The sequence below is a fragment of the Protopterus annectens genome, chromosome 6.part1 (genome assembly GCF_019279795.1).
Source record: "Protopterus annectens isolate FY-2018-M chromosome 6.part1, PAN1.0, whole genome shotgun sequence".
In the NCBI taxonomy this organism is placed as follows: Eukaryota; Metazoa; Chordata; order Ceratodontiformes; family Protopteridae; genus Protopterus; species Protopterus annectens.
This window is the reverse complement of record NC_056738.1, coordinates 85,406,718-85,421,925: the sequence shown is the minus strand read 5'-3', so window position 1 is coordinate 85,421,925 and position 15,208 is coordinate 85,406,718. Positions and strand designations below refer to the sequence as shown.

The window sequence follows — 15,208 nt, the reverse complement described above, 5'->3', positions numbered from 1 at the left end:
TAATATTTTCTGTGTCCAAGTTTCTCAGGACCAAAAGGAGGGGGACTACTTTGGCCAACCCTTTGAGGAGCTAAGATGAACCCCTGAAGAGGTAGCAGGTCCTCTCAACTGTGGAGAATCTTTCTGAACCACCAACTGATTCTGTCTCCGTCCTTCCTCTTTATCTAGCCAATGCCCTAGGAAGAAGCAGGTGACCTCCTTGTAGACCAAGGAGGGCCCTGAATGATCAGGTGGTTTTACCTTTCCCAGGTGGTGCTAGATGAGTTACCAAAGGCATCAGATCAACCAGCCCAGCAGTTGCATTCTTTACTGTAGTATAAAGCTGTCCAGAGTTTGCTCTCTGTTTGCTGTAGCTTAGAGGATTATCATGAAGGACCAGGGTTCTCTTGATATTGTTGCAGGCATATGTTAGAGCTGTTTGGTCTTTCCTCAGAAAGCAGTCCATTTCCCAGAGCTTTTTAAAATGTTCCAGAATGTAGTTCTCAGGGGGGGGGTCTGGAGATTTATGCCCTTTGTAGTGAGGTTACTAGTTCTGCTTTTCTCCTTTTTGATTTTAAAGGGGGCAGAAGGGTTTCATCCCTTTGTGAACATCAGCAACTTCACCAAGCACATATATGGTACTTTGCATGATTCCCAGATACTGTAGCTGAATATGATGGATGTTTCCTTCTGCGTTATTGTTTTGTAGTCTGCATGGCAGGTTCCTTTGATGTGCTACTAGGTGGTTATCGCTCTCTCTGCAAGTTGCCACTATTAAGTCTTCTGCACTCAGTGTTCAACAGGGTGCTGATTTTTGTAACAAAAGCTTTGCTGGTGAAGGAACAATATGTTCTCCCCTACCTGGACAACTGATTCCTGCTGGCCTTCTTGAAGAACTCCAATGTGGTATCTCTGGAGTTAAATAATTCCTTGGCTGCAGTCTTTGAGAATGACCATAAAATGAGAGATGTGCTTTCTGACCCCATCTTGCTTGCTTGTCTTCAACAACACAGAATATTAAAAATTAACTCTTCCGCCCAGCAGATGTACTGTGGTAGGTGGGGAAGTTTATCCATTTTAGAGATGGGCACTATGCAGAAGCCACCAATTTATTAGTACCACCAGTGTGTCTTTGTTCTGTGTTGCATTGTCATGGTACACATTTCAGCTGTTCCTCCCCTTAATAGCATTCTGATGGGCAAGACTGTCTCTCTGCATCAACTGGCCAAGCATTTTTTAAATGGGTTCTGCATCTCCATCCATCCTTAAAGACCTCCTCTCCTCATTTGGAACTTGCATTGTTTAATCAAACCAGAGGTTTGATGGTTTTGAAATTTGTTTTTTGGAAATAAGTGTCCTGGTGGCCATTAAATGTGCACATGGAATCTTGGATGTTCAGGTTATTATCTGTAGGTGGCTTTATCTTTTCTTTCATCTGCAGTGGGAGTTTTTTTTATAGTCAGCCTACATTTTTCTTCTGAAAGTTGTTTTGAAATTGTCTTTAATCTGTTCATCTTTGTTTTCTCTGTGAGGGCAGAAACCAGGGAAGAATAGACTATCTACACCCTGGACATGGCCCGTCCCCTCAGGTTTTACCTGAAGCAAGTGCATAAGTTTAAGAAGACAGAATCACCGTTAGTCTCTCTTACTTTAGGAAAGGGAGGACCTGGCAATTGTCAAGGATACCATTTCCATGTTGATTATGAACAACTTTATATTTTGCTGTCTGGTGACAAACTGCATATTGGAAATGCTGCTGACAAAAGGCCATTTTGCTAGGGACACTACTGCTTGCTTCAGGATGTCTCCAGTATGTACATTTTTGATGCAGATTCTTACGGATCACATCAGCTTTACCAAGCTTTACTACTTGGACTGTAACTTCAGCATTCATACCTTCTTTAAAACTTAAATAATTCAGCAGTCTGCTTTCCTAGTCTTTATAATTGGCTGTCCTGTTACTCTTGGATTTCAGCCTATTCATAGATCCATTAAGGATGGTTTCTGATTTATTTTTAATAGATTCATTATTGCCATGTTACTTGACCAACAAATGGTCCCTCTTTGAGAGGGCACAGATACCTTTTTGTATTTCTCCTATGTTTTGATGTTCACTTTAAGCCACCACTGCTGTAAAACGTTTCCTGTAGCCAGTCAAGTATATATGTATGTACTTGTGAATAGTGCAAATGCCAAATGATTTTTGATTTGCAGGAATTGTTTGCTCAGTGGTAGGGGTGAGCTGCCAGGCTTGAGTAAGGAGCTATATCCTAGTATGGATAATGACTGTACATATGACAGGGGAAGGTGCATGCACTCTCCCCCACAAGACAGTGAGATAATCTGAAAAAAAAAATTGCATTATTGTAAAAGAATGAAGGATAAACATTCTTACAGATCAGCTGATGTTGAATAACATGTTTTCCTTTTTCTTTTTCTTTTTAACTGAAGTGTTTTTAAACTTAATTTGCTTGCTTATGTTGAGTTGTGCTTAGTATGTTTTTTTTTGGCATTTGTTTCTTTGCCTAAAAGTACATGTTGTCAGTAGTACCTGTTTTGAAGTAATCAGTTGAAGGTGGGTGAGTCCATTTTAGAACAATTTACACATGCTAAGTACTGTAAGAAGCAAACATTTGTTTGTTTTATTTCACATAGTGTTTATTTTTGTTTCCTCAAGATTCTGTACTGTATTAGAATTCTGTGAAGGCAACGACTTAGATTTCTACCTGAAGCAGCACAAGTTAATGTCCGAGAAAGAAGCCCGGTCAATTGTAATGCAGATAGTAAATGCACTTCGTTACCTCAATGAGATCAAACCTCCTATTATACACTATGATCTTAAGCCTGGTGAGTATGTCATTTTAGCATCTTGAGTTAATGGCATACATTTTGTCTGCATTTAATTTAGTGTTGTCCAGTCGCACGGGAGTTGAAGCTAAGCATAGCAGCTGGATTGGAGGGAAAAAAAAACATGCATCTTCATCACATGACTGTCATCTAAAAGGCAATGCAGCTACAAAGCTTGATTTCTGATCTCAGTTGGTGAGAGATTTGTTAGCATTTCCCACAGGGCCATTCCATTGATAGTAACCAGTGACACAGTTTAATGCATATCTTGCATCACTTCCCTTCTCAATTCGTTTTAAACAGTCATTAACACAGTAACTCATTTCTGTTTTACCTTTTTGATTCCCTGCAGCTGACCATCAGCTTCTATCCTCATTCACTGGATCTATCACAGCAAGACGTTGTCCCGTTCGATTCTCAGCTAGAGCGTCTTCTGTGTGGAGACATGCGTGAATGGACGTACCTTCGTTGAAGGTTGTGCGTCAGGGCCGGCAACTCGGCATGTAAAAATCTACTGCCAATCATTAGCAGACCGGAGTTCCGCTGTGGTGACCCCTAACCGGGAAAAGCCGAAAGACAACATGCATTTAACACAGTAACTCATTTCAACAAGCCACGTCAGAATTTTGATCTGTTGTACCTTTTCGATGCCCTGCAGCTGACCATCAGCTTCTATCCTTATTCACTGGATCTGCTGGACCTGCCTTACTCTTTCCTGGGCGCAACCTAGCCCACGTTCAGGGGGTGTTAGGAGATCAGGGATGCTGGTGCAGCATCATACTATTACCAGGAAGTGTGTCTTAACCCACACCACCCCATGGCAGACTTGTGAGCTCTGCAGTCACTTTCAGGAGTGCATGCATGTTTCTGTGCATGTACAGCCTCCTTACCGACTGGTGTATAGCTTGCAGCATGATGCTGTTAGCAATGATGATCTTCGTGTTTCACTGTTGCAGTCATTACACTTGGGTTATCCTGCTGGCAGGCTACCCTCAGTCGGCCTGAATTCCAAAGTCTAGGTCTGGCGTCTGTTGCTGTCGCCTCTTCCCTGACGTCAGTGCGCCAGGGGTATAAAAGATGCAGCCGACGCCATTTTCTTCAGTCTTTCTTGCCTCGCAGTGCCCTAAGCAAAAGCAGTTTGCAAGTGCAGGTCGACTGACTCCTGAGATTTTCGTGTTCGAATTTCAGATCCGAAGTCTTCACTAAAAGCTATGGGGAAACTTTTTTCTTGCTCCAGACCGATGTCAGAAAAAGTTAATAATTGCATTTCTTGTGGGAAGCAAATACCTCATAAGGACTTTCATTCTTACTGTATTCCTTGCCTAGGCCCTGACCACGACGTTGCTAGTTGTCGGTTTTGTGCTAGATTTAACCAACGCACTATTAAGCTTCGGTACAATTTTGCATATCACTATTTTGGCAGAAGATTTAACTATACAATGTCGTCGGATAGCCATCCGACTACCGGAATTAACAAGAAACGTAAAGAAAAGGACAGGCATCCGAGGTCCAAAACCGACGAGGCTTCTTCTACGCCAGTCACCGGTTCTCAGTGAGGCGACTTCGCAGCCCCTGACGGACCGCTACTTTAGACTCGCAGGCCGCTATCAACACCCATGTGGAGTCGACCAGGCTGCTGGAAGCTCAAGGTATTGGACCTTCGGAAACTATTCCCTCAGATGGGTCCGGAGCCGATGAGCAGGCTTCGGCTTCTGAGGGTGTTTTCAGACCTACTCAATTAAATGTTAAAATGACTTCGGCTTCAAAGGCAAAAATTAAAACTCCTTTAAAGACAAAGAAACAAGTACAACAGCCTCATGGACAGGCCTCCATGCCTAAAAAACAGATGCTCAAAATGGCCGAAGACCTAATTACTTTGATCAGGGGTTCCCATCCCCCTCCTGATTAGAGGCCTAGGCAAGAGACAATATGAATCTTCTCTTCAGGTTTCCATTTCATCTGATTCCTCTTCTGATAAGGAATACTCTCTTCCTCCCTATGAGGATTCTGATGCTGAGGAATCTTATCCCTTCAGCCTCTCCTCCTGAGGATTATTCTTTTGGGGAAACTTTACATACCGTGAGGGAGCATTTCCACTGGGAGAGCCAAGATTTTTCAGAATCTAAGAAAAGGCTGAGAGACTTACTTTTACTACCACAACACAGGCCCCTAGCTAATCCCACCTGTGTTAGACATTGTAGATGATGTATTTTCAGAGTCCAGTCTAACCCCTGACGCCTTACCTCCAGCTCCTGTTAAGCCGGACAGGTACTACAGGGTTCCTGACTCCCATAAATTCCTTTTCAAAAACCTTGCTGCTGACCCAGAAACTATCTCTCAGGGTCCCAAAGGGGTCAAGGCTTCCACTGCAAAAAACCCTACTCCCTCTAACAGGGATTCTAGGTCACTGGACAGATGTGGAAAAAAGATTTACACTCCTGCTACCTTGGCTATAAGGGCTTTAAATTGTCAGTTTCATATGCTCAAATATCAGCAATACATTATGTCACTGCTTAAACAGAAAATGTTGATAATTTCTGAATGTGCAGAAAACAAAGAAATGCAGGATTTATTGCATGCAGCTGAACAAGTTGGAAAGCATACTTTGCAATGTGGTTTTGATTCTCTGGAGGCTTCCTGCAGGGCCGCAGTTATGGGTTCTGTCATTAGGAGGCATGCTTGGTTGAAGGAGCAAAATTTACCTGATCATGTTAAAGCAAAATTATTAGATGCTCCATTACAGCATGATGCTTTGTTTGGTGTTAAAGCAGAAGAGGTGTTAAAGAAAATGGAGGACAAAGCTAAATCTAACAGTCAAGGATTTTTTTACAGGTACAGCCACCTAGATTTAGCAGGCACTGGCCTACAAAGAATTGGTCCTTTCCAGTGTCAGATAGGCCACAAAGGGGCAGATATAGATGCCCTAGAGGCAGATCCCGGCCCCAAGGTTAGTACAGGTCTAAGCAATGGGGTGCTTCTACCACCATAACTGGAGAAGACAAATCACAGCCATACAGGAAACAGTCCCAATGACTTTCCCCTGCCTGCGCCAAGCACTTATCCACTGGCAGCACCTTTAGGGGAAAACTAGCACTTTATCAAAATTGGCAGATAACCCAGGAAAGATGGGTCTTAGACATAGTGTCGCAAGGCTACAAGTTTCACTTCCATACCCTGTCAAGGGCAAATGGTTGGCCAGACCTGCCAAAACAACAGTGGGCAGAGGCGCAAAAACAAGTCTCATCCCTCATGGACATGAGGGCCATTCAACAAGTACCAGAGCAAGAGCAGGGACAAGGATTCTATTCAAGACTGTTCTTGGTACCCAGAAAGGACAAAGCCTGGAGACCAATATTGGAACTATCTATTCTAAATACATATCTGGATATTCCAAAATTCAAAATGTTGACTCTACAGCAGCTTCTGCTCATGTTGGGTAAGAAGGCTTGGCTTGTGACTTTAGATCTAAAAGAGGCATACCTGCATGTCCCAATCAGACAAACATGCTGACGATACCTCAGATTCAAAGCTGGCTCAATGCACTACCAATTCTCTGCACTGTCCTTTGGTTTATCTACTGCGCCCAGGGTCTTTACAAAGTGCCTGGCACCAGTAATTGCATTCTGCAGACAGAAGAATACAAATATATCCTTACTTGGACAACTACCTCATTCAAGCAGAGAACAAGGATATTCTACTACAGCATCTGGCATTTGTAAAGAGATTACTATCATGCCTAGGGTACACAGTCAACGAACAAAAATCAAAACTAGTATCCTCTCAAGAGATAATATTCCTGGGTGTAAATACAACTGCCCAGATAGCTTATCTCACGCCAGACAAACAAAGGCAACTGACTACCTATTTCAAATTGTTGGCAACAAAGGCCCAGTTATCTGCAAGAAAAATTCTGCAGGCTTTGGGCTTCATGTCATCCTGCATTCTACTAATTCCGTATGCAAGACTGCATATGAGGAAACTTCAGTGGTACCTAAAAAGTGTTTGGACTCAACATTGCCACAGCCTGGAAACAATAGTTACTCTCATTCCCTGCATGCAACAGGAGTTTTGATGGTGGGCGAAGGCCTGTCACCAGAACAAGGGACAGCCATTCACTCTACCCCCAGCCACACAGACATTAACAACGGATGCATCGGATTATGCCTGGGGGAGCCCACATGGCAGGAAGATGTATTCAAGGCACATGGTCCACAAACCAAATGCATCTACATATCAATCAAAAAGAGATGCTAGCTGTTGAAAATGCCCTGACAGCCTTCAAGGACCTATTTCATCCGGAACAATTACTGATAGAGACAGACAATACCATGGTCATGTGGTACATAAACAATCAGGGGGGCACTCATTCATACCCCCTTTGCAGACTAGCCATGACTTTGCGGGATACAGCATTGACTTACCAAGTACATCTGCAGGCACAATTCCTGCCAGGAAAGATAAATACTCTGGCAGACGAACTAAGCAGAAACATCATGGATCCCCACGAGTGGAAATTGGATCCACAAGTCTTCAGCATGGTAACAAAGAAATGGGGATGCCCGGACATAGACCTATTTGCCTTGCCTCACAACTATCAACTAAAGAGATTCTGCACAGGGACTAATCACAGACAAGCATGGAAAGTGGATGCCCTATCTTTCAGCTGGAAAAACTTAACAGTATATGCCTTTCCTCCTCCACCTTTCCTCCCCAAGGTACTCCTAAAGGTCAGACAGGAGAAGCCAAAAATGATAGTGATTGCCCCAGACTGGCCACGCCAGTACTGGTATCCAATCCTAAGAAACTTGTCTCAATGCCCAGCCTGGACCTTACCTCAAGTGCCTCATCTACTGACCCAGCAGAACAATCAGATCCTGCACAGCCAACTCAAGACCTTAAATCTGGCAGCATGGCGGATAAGGTAGTCATACAAAACATACCCCTCACTAAAGCGGTGATGGATGCCATTTTGGAGGCTTGGAGGCCCGGAGGCCTAGTACTAGAAAATCTTATGCTGGAAAATGGAAGAGATTATGTGCTTGGAACCAGGCGCAAGAAATTGATACAGCTGTACCAAATATTCCTCAGATTTTGCAATACTTAACTGAGATGCTGGACAAAGGCCTATCCTTTTCATCTATAAAGATTTATGCTTCTGCCATTTCGGCTCATTACAATACAGAGGCCACACCAATCTTTTCTCATCCTTTATTAAGGCAGTACCTCAGAGGGGCCGAGGCCTCCAAGGAGATCACCAATACCTGCATGGGACCTCAACTGTGTCTTGGAAAAACTCACCCTGCCTCCTTTTGAGCCAGCCGCTACAGCTGATATAAAGTTTTAATCTTGGAAAACAGCTCTGCTCCTAGCAATAACCTCTGCAAGACAAGTCTCAGAGCTACAGGCACTCATGGCTGTGGAACCTTTTATCATTTTTTATCCAGGCAGGGTTTCTCTGAGGACAAACCCGACATTTATGCCTAAGGTAGTGTCCAGTGTGGCCCTTAACCAAACTATTCATCTGCCTACCTTTTATCCAAACCCACAGAATAAGGGGGAGAGAATTCTGCATTCTTTGGACATACACTGACAACTATGCTTCTATTTGAACAGAACCAAAGCTTTCAGAAAGACAGAGCAATTACTAGTGGCATTTGCTGCAGGATCTCAAGGAAAGGCTATCTCAAAGCAGACTATTTCAAAGTGGATAGGCCACTGCATTCATTTCTGCTATTCACAACATGGCAAGCCAGTACCTAAGGGCATTAGGCCATATTCAACTAGAGCAGCAGCCACTTCAGCAGCCTTCCTCAGTGGAGTACCAGCCAAAGACATTTTAGAGGCTGCTACTTGGAGTTCAGTGCACACCTTCACAAAGCACTATCACTTACCACTCTACTCTAAATCCAGGACAGGCTTTGCCACTGCAGTTCTGCAGGGCCTTATAGCCGCTCCTAATGCTATTTAGCACCAGCCTCCCAGCCTTAGCTTTGGGATTCAACCCAAGTGTAATGACTGCAACAGTGAAGCACGAAGAACATAGTACAGTTGTGTACGCTTACCATAAATATAGATGTTCGAGTGTATTCACTGTTGCAGTCCAGGTTACCTACCCACCCGCCATCCCCCATCTCTTTGCTGGAAATTATCTGTACTTCTCTATTCTTTACAAACTATGTGGTGTATTTGCTTGTAGATGAAGGCAAAATATATACTTTGGTGCATGCATATTTTATTGACATATGTTTAGCCTACCCTTTTGGGGGCACCTGACATCTGGGGCAAGAAAAACTGAAGAAAATGGCGTTGGCTGCATTTTTTATACCCCTGGCGCACTGATGTCAGGGAAGAGGCGACAGCAACCGACGCCGGTCCTAGACTTTGGAATTCATACCGACTGAGGGTAGCCTGCCAGCCGGATAACCCAAGTATAATGACTGCAACAGTGAATACACTCAAACATCTACATTTATGGTAAGTGTACACAACTGTACTTTATTGCAGTTAACCTAGGCTGCCTCCCCCGCCAACCAAGATGAGCAAGACAGTGTTGGCCTTTGCTAAGGTGTATACATCTCATGTAACAGAACTACAGCTGTGCTTTTAATTGTTAGGCCAAGAATGCCTGATTTCTGTCTGGGCTACAAGTGGCAGAGTCTCAAGTCCTGGTCTCTTTGTCCCTAAATTAAAGTGTGTTACACACATTTAGGGATGATTAAAAATAAAAGTGGATGTATGCCATCCATTTTCAGTCCTGATCGGAGAGCATCCTAATTGAATGCTAAACATGCCCACTATCCCCAACATACCACTATGAAATTGTACTTTTGACAGTGAAGGTCATGATGCATCTCCCAAGAATGGCAGAGCTTACCGAGTAAGCTAGGCTTGTGATGTGGTGATCCCATCCAAGTCTACTGCAAGGTGCTATATTTATCTTGAATTCCAGTTTGGCAATTATTGTTTTGGATCATCAAGTATTGTAGCTGCTGAGGATTAGATGCATACTGATGCTTTTTCCAGAAGTATGTGATTAAACCACCAGTTTCTTCTCATGAGCCTTTTTATTTGAAGGAAATACAAGGTTTGTTTATATGAACAGTGTGTTTTGGGTGTTTCTTGTCATTACCAGTTCGAGATTTTCTAGAGTACATTAGTATTGTCATTCAATGCATTTTTATGCTGACTCTGCAGTGCCTTCTTTCTCTGCTAAGCTAGGTAACTAGGTATATTTTTGGACATTTCATAATTATTTGAACACAGACTGGTTTGAACCTTGGCTCTAAATGATTCTCACTGTTGTGACACCCAGACCCATGTACAAAAATAGGAAAAAAATGGTTTGTGGATGGGTAAACTTTTCGGTCACCCTGATTATTGCTGCCTCGTTTTATAATTCTGGATGATTATTAATTAACAGTTGGCTGTATTTTATTGTGATCATTCTTTAGAGCTTGTACTTTCATTGCTTTATTCACATGTATGCCCAAACTGGGATTGTATATCCCCATCTGTATTCATCTAGTGCAAAGGTTTTCAAGACCGTCAGTATGCATCATTTGTAGCACAGCTCTTCAACAGATAGCATATTTTAAAGTTGTTCATTATAAAATTGACCTAGCTTCTTCCTTCACCCAAAATTATTCATTATAAAATTGACCTAGCTTATTCCTTCACCCATGATCAGTAGGAGCATCGAGCATTATGTGTTGTCCAGCAGTACAGAACAGAGGGTTAAGGCTGCACTCTGTTAACTTAGGATCATAGGATGTTACTAGGCTATTGGCCTTGAGGCCCTTATAAGCCTAGGCAAGAGTTTAGCCCATGTTTAGACAAGTCAGCACCCAAAGCCCCTGGCCAGCAGGGACACAGGTGGAATCCCAGGGGTGTATTTTCTGTTTCCCATTCAGTTATCCAGGTTCTGCTTGAAAAAGGATAATGAGGTACTCTGCTAGACGTGGAGAGGGAGTCTATTCCACAGATGGGGTAGTCTATGGGACAGAAGTCTGTCCCGCCAACAAGTCCTATTGACGTGTCAAACCAGGTTGAGGTCATGCATGTGGGTTACTGAAGTGGAGCTTGACTTGCAAATGTGCAGCAGTCCCATCAAGGTGGGGTCTGAGAATGCTTTGTATGCCAGACAGAGGTCACCAGTGAGGAGTCTGTATGAAACTGAGTAGAGGGACAGGTCTTTTAGACTGTCTTTGTAGGGTAGATGTTTGAGGCCCTGTATTCTTCTCATGAGGAACCTCTGTGGTCTCTCCAGATGCTGCATGTGTTTTGCAAGGTACATGCTGAAGGGGGCATTGTACTAAATAATTAGCCATATAAGAGAAGAATACGGGGGTGTTATGACCTCCTTGTCCCTGTATGAGATACTGTTACTTATGAGGTGGACCATGTAGAAAGCTTTCCATACAATGGAACCAACATGATGGTCAAAAGTCAGGTTGCTATCAACCTGGGTTCCTTAATTCCTCACAACTGATTGCGTGCTTAGGACATTGTTATTAATGTGATATATGGGGACATCATTCACCCCAAAGGGGATGATGGTGTTTTTTGGTATTCTGCTTGATGCCATGTTTCTGGCACCAGTTGTTTGGGTGAGATCCTCTTGGAGGACGTTCACATCACTTGGGGAATTCAGTTTTCTGGATTTTCTGAAGTCACATCATCATGTGAATTTTCAGTTTGAGGGACGAGAAGAGCCTAGTAACGGAGGTTTGTCTGTTTCTGTAGAGAGTGTACTTCCATCATCGGATAGAGAGAATGAGGAATTGTTTTTTGAACAATATCCACCTTTACCTCCTGTACAGAATTAGGGGGGGGGGGGTTTGAATAATTTTCGTCATGGACAGTTACAGCCACAACGAAATAGAAAAAGGTACAGCGGACATTCTGAACAGCAAAGTGGGATCTTTAAAGAAGGTAATGCCTTCCCTTATTCAAAAAGAGGAAAATGGTATTAGTTTGCCTGTTATGTATTGTAATAATTGTGATAGTTATTAATTTGTATGGTTGTGCTTTATCTGAAACAGAGTTGACTGTATTGAACCATGGTTTAAAGTTTGTACCTACAGTTCTCCCTAGACTACATGAGATAAAATGTGAAAATTTTAATTTTATTAGAAAATTATATTTGAAAATTATTTTAAGAATGACAAATTTAGGCACTGCTCTTTGTGATGTGGTAAACAAAGTGATGTGAGCTGTAGTAACAGTAGTGACAGTTTTTATTCAATATATCTGATGATGGAATTAATGCTTATTTTCAACTGAATACAAATGCTGCAGTCTGTAAGAGTGATTTTATGCCTCCATTTATTAAGGACAGCATTTCTCATTTTTCTACACTGCTTAATTATGATATTGAAGTGGAATTTAATGAATTTATGGGCAACCTGAGAAATGTTCCATATAGTTTAACAAGTGAAGAGTAGAACTGTTTGAATTCCCTAAATAAATTTAAAGATTTTGTTTTTAAACCAGCTGACGGGAAGGGGGGGGGGGCAAATTTGTAGTATGTATTATGTTCAGCTTTTAAATATGTTATCTGAAGTTGTTAATCTTCTTCCTATTCATCACTGATTGATTCAGTTCCGAGCTCTCGAAACCGAGTCGGCCTTATACCAAGCTTGTGTGCACCAAAAACTCCCAAGCTAAGCTGCTACCCACAATGCCCTTTGCTCAGTTACCTCAGATCTCGTTTGCCGCACAGCCATATAGCAGTGTTTCACCGAGCTCTCCAGCTAAGTGCTTTTATCATATGTATATATTTAATAGTTTGAAAAATAATTTTCTTTATAACTTGTTCTTGTTCTGTATTGCTACTGCTCTACCCACAGGTATTTCTCTCTTACCATTGTTGATAATTTCTTGGTATCTCTAAGTTTTTACCTTTACGGTATCTATTTACCATTGTTGGTATTTGCTTTTCTGTCCTTCATTTCCTCTTTTTCCTCTCTCTGTCCCTTGTGTGCGAGAGTGTGTTTGGAATGTCTGAAAAGAAGGGAACTGTGGGATTTAAACACTGCTCTTCTTGCAGTGGTAAACTGCCGAGTAGTGACCTCCATGAGGAATGTGTTTACTTTTGGGGGGTTCCGCATTTGTCAATGAAACCCCTGTGTGATATCTGTGCTAGTTTCAGTCAGCGGATGCTGAATGAACGTCAAACTTATTATGAGGGGCCTGCTTGCTTCGCCTTTTTCGGAGTCCATTTCTGCGACGGAGGTCTCACCCCCTCCTGCTTCGGATAAAAAACATCCTTGATCGAACACCTCTTCACCGGCCAGTGACAGAGGTAAAGGTCACAAGCACAAGGCCAGTAAGTCATCGTCTGGACACCGCTCTGCCTCCTCGGTGCGGACTACCACATCGGCTCCGAGCTCGGCTCAAGTGAAATTTACTGAGGTAGCCTCATCAGTGCCCACCCCGGCACCGACAATTACGGTACTGCTTACGTCTTTGATACTGACCAGTATTTCCACTTCGACCCCATTATCGGTTCTGACGACGACCTCGGAACTGTTCCTGTTGTCCACTCCTATAACGACTTCTGCTCCGAACCCGTTCACGGCTCCGACCATACCGTTATTACCTGTTGCATAATTGGAATCGTCAGTGCCGTTCTGCGATACCCCATGGACCCGATACTCATCCAATGTGGACCAGTTTGCCAGACAAGCCTGCAGCCCCCTTTTGGACCGGCCTGACTCCCCCTCAGGTGCATCGGTGAGATCCACCAGGAGCCTTTCCAAATTGGATGTGGTGCGACTTTTTGATCAGCTGCTGACTGCTAGAGGAATCTTAAATCTGCCTAGACCCTATCCAACTCCTGGCTTTGGGTCTATTTCTCCAGCAGCTCCTACTTACTCTCCTCCCTTGGACCCCTCGGTTCCAAGGCTCATCTTTCCAACTTTTACTAGAGGAATTCCTTCCTCGGCACCAACAAAATCTCTGTCTGAGGTTCCGAGATCCCTTTGGGTGCCGGTTCCGTTGGAACCCACCCTTTCTCAATCTCATGCTTGAGGGGTTGCCCACCCTTCCTCAATCTCATGCTTGGGAGGGGTTGAGCCCCCTGTCCCAGTGTCTATTCTGACAGTTATGTCTACCCCGACTTCGGATCAGAGGGTGACTACCACTCCGATAATGATTGGGGTTCCATCCCCGGGGGCGGACCATCTGGAGCGGGGTGTGAGCCCAGTTCCGATTTTGTCTTCTTCGGTTCCAGTCTCCCATTCCTCTTAAGGCAGGCCCACTTTCCGGGTGATGGAGAGGGCACTTGCTGCCAGCAATTCTCCACAGTTGGTTATTCCCCCAGTTCCTCAAAGTCTACCCCCCAGGACTCTTGAGAGCGCAAGGCCCAGGAGACCTCTGTCCAGTGCATTTCACTTTCCAAGTCTTCTTCGGATATTCCCACCGAAGAACCCCCTTGGAAACGGGTGTGTAAGAGGAAACACACGGACTCCCCGGAGGAGTCCCTCCGAGTATACGGACTACGATGATGGGGAAGGATCCCCACGGTCTCCCCCTGTCTCCTTCGGGGACATCATGGAAATCTTGAAACAGAGGGGTGACTGGAAGTCCTCAACCCTTTCTCAGTGGAATCCGTATTCCTCCAGGCCTTTCACTGTCGGCTCTCTACTTCTTGGGTGACCACCCCCCGATGAGCTGGTTAAACTCATCGTGCAGCGGGCTTGGAAGATCCCCCGACTCCAGTTGAGGCCATCCCAGGAGATCAGACAAAGTACTCACCCCATTGGTCCAGAGGCTTGCCAGTGGATGCTATGGTTGTGGCGACTGTCACGAAAAAGGACCTTGCAGAAGAGTGTCCTGCTGTTCACCCACCCAACAGAGAGTCCCGGGCAGTGGACAGGTTAGGGAAGCGAGTCTTTGCATCAGCGACCTTTGCGGTTAGGTCTGTGAACTTTATGGCACATTTTACTAGGCTCCAGAGAGATCTTATCTCCGAACTTTCCGGAAACCTTGCGGGTCAAGTATCAGATGGAGCACGAGAGAAGGTTGCTTCCCAACTTGCCACCCTAAAATCCATTTCTAACTCATCCATGAGGTTGCTGTCACACGCAACTGAAGAAGCAGCTAGAGCTGCGGGTGCAGCCGTAGTCATGAGACTATACGCATCTGTGACCTCGCGGACTCCAAATCTTCCTTTCTAAATGCCCCTATCGAGCCTTCAGCTCTGTTTGGTGCGAAGGTCAAAAATGCACTAGCCAGGTGCAAGCAAGACTGGAAGAGCTTGTCTGCCGTTGGCCTACGCTTTTCCAAACCTTCAGCATTCATTCTCCAGGAACCAGAGGAGAGGAAAGATGTGGCACAAGAAGTCTCAAGGTCCTTTCCGAGACACACTTGGTGAGGACTC

General features: G+C 44.0%; 1 protein-coding gene across 1 annotated transcript in view; it reads left to right on the top strand.

Annotated features, from left to right (window-relative positions):
- Nucleotides 1-15,208, top strand: part of TLK1 (tousled like kinase 1) — a gene marked incomplete in the record, with an annotated part of 2,832,579 nt that overhangs the window by 2,386,813 nt on the left and 430,558 nt on the right. The window contains 1 exon segment of the mRNA XM_044075520.1: nt 2,657-2,826. Within this exon segment, the coding sequence (XP_043931455.1) occupies nt 2,657-2,826 (170 nt within the window).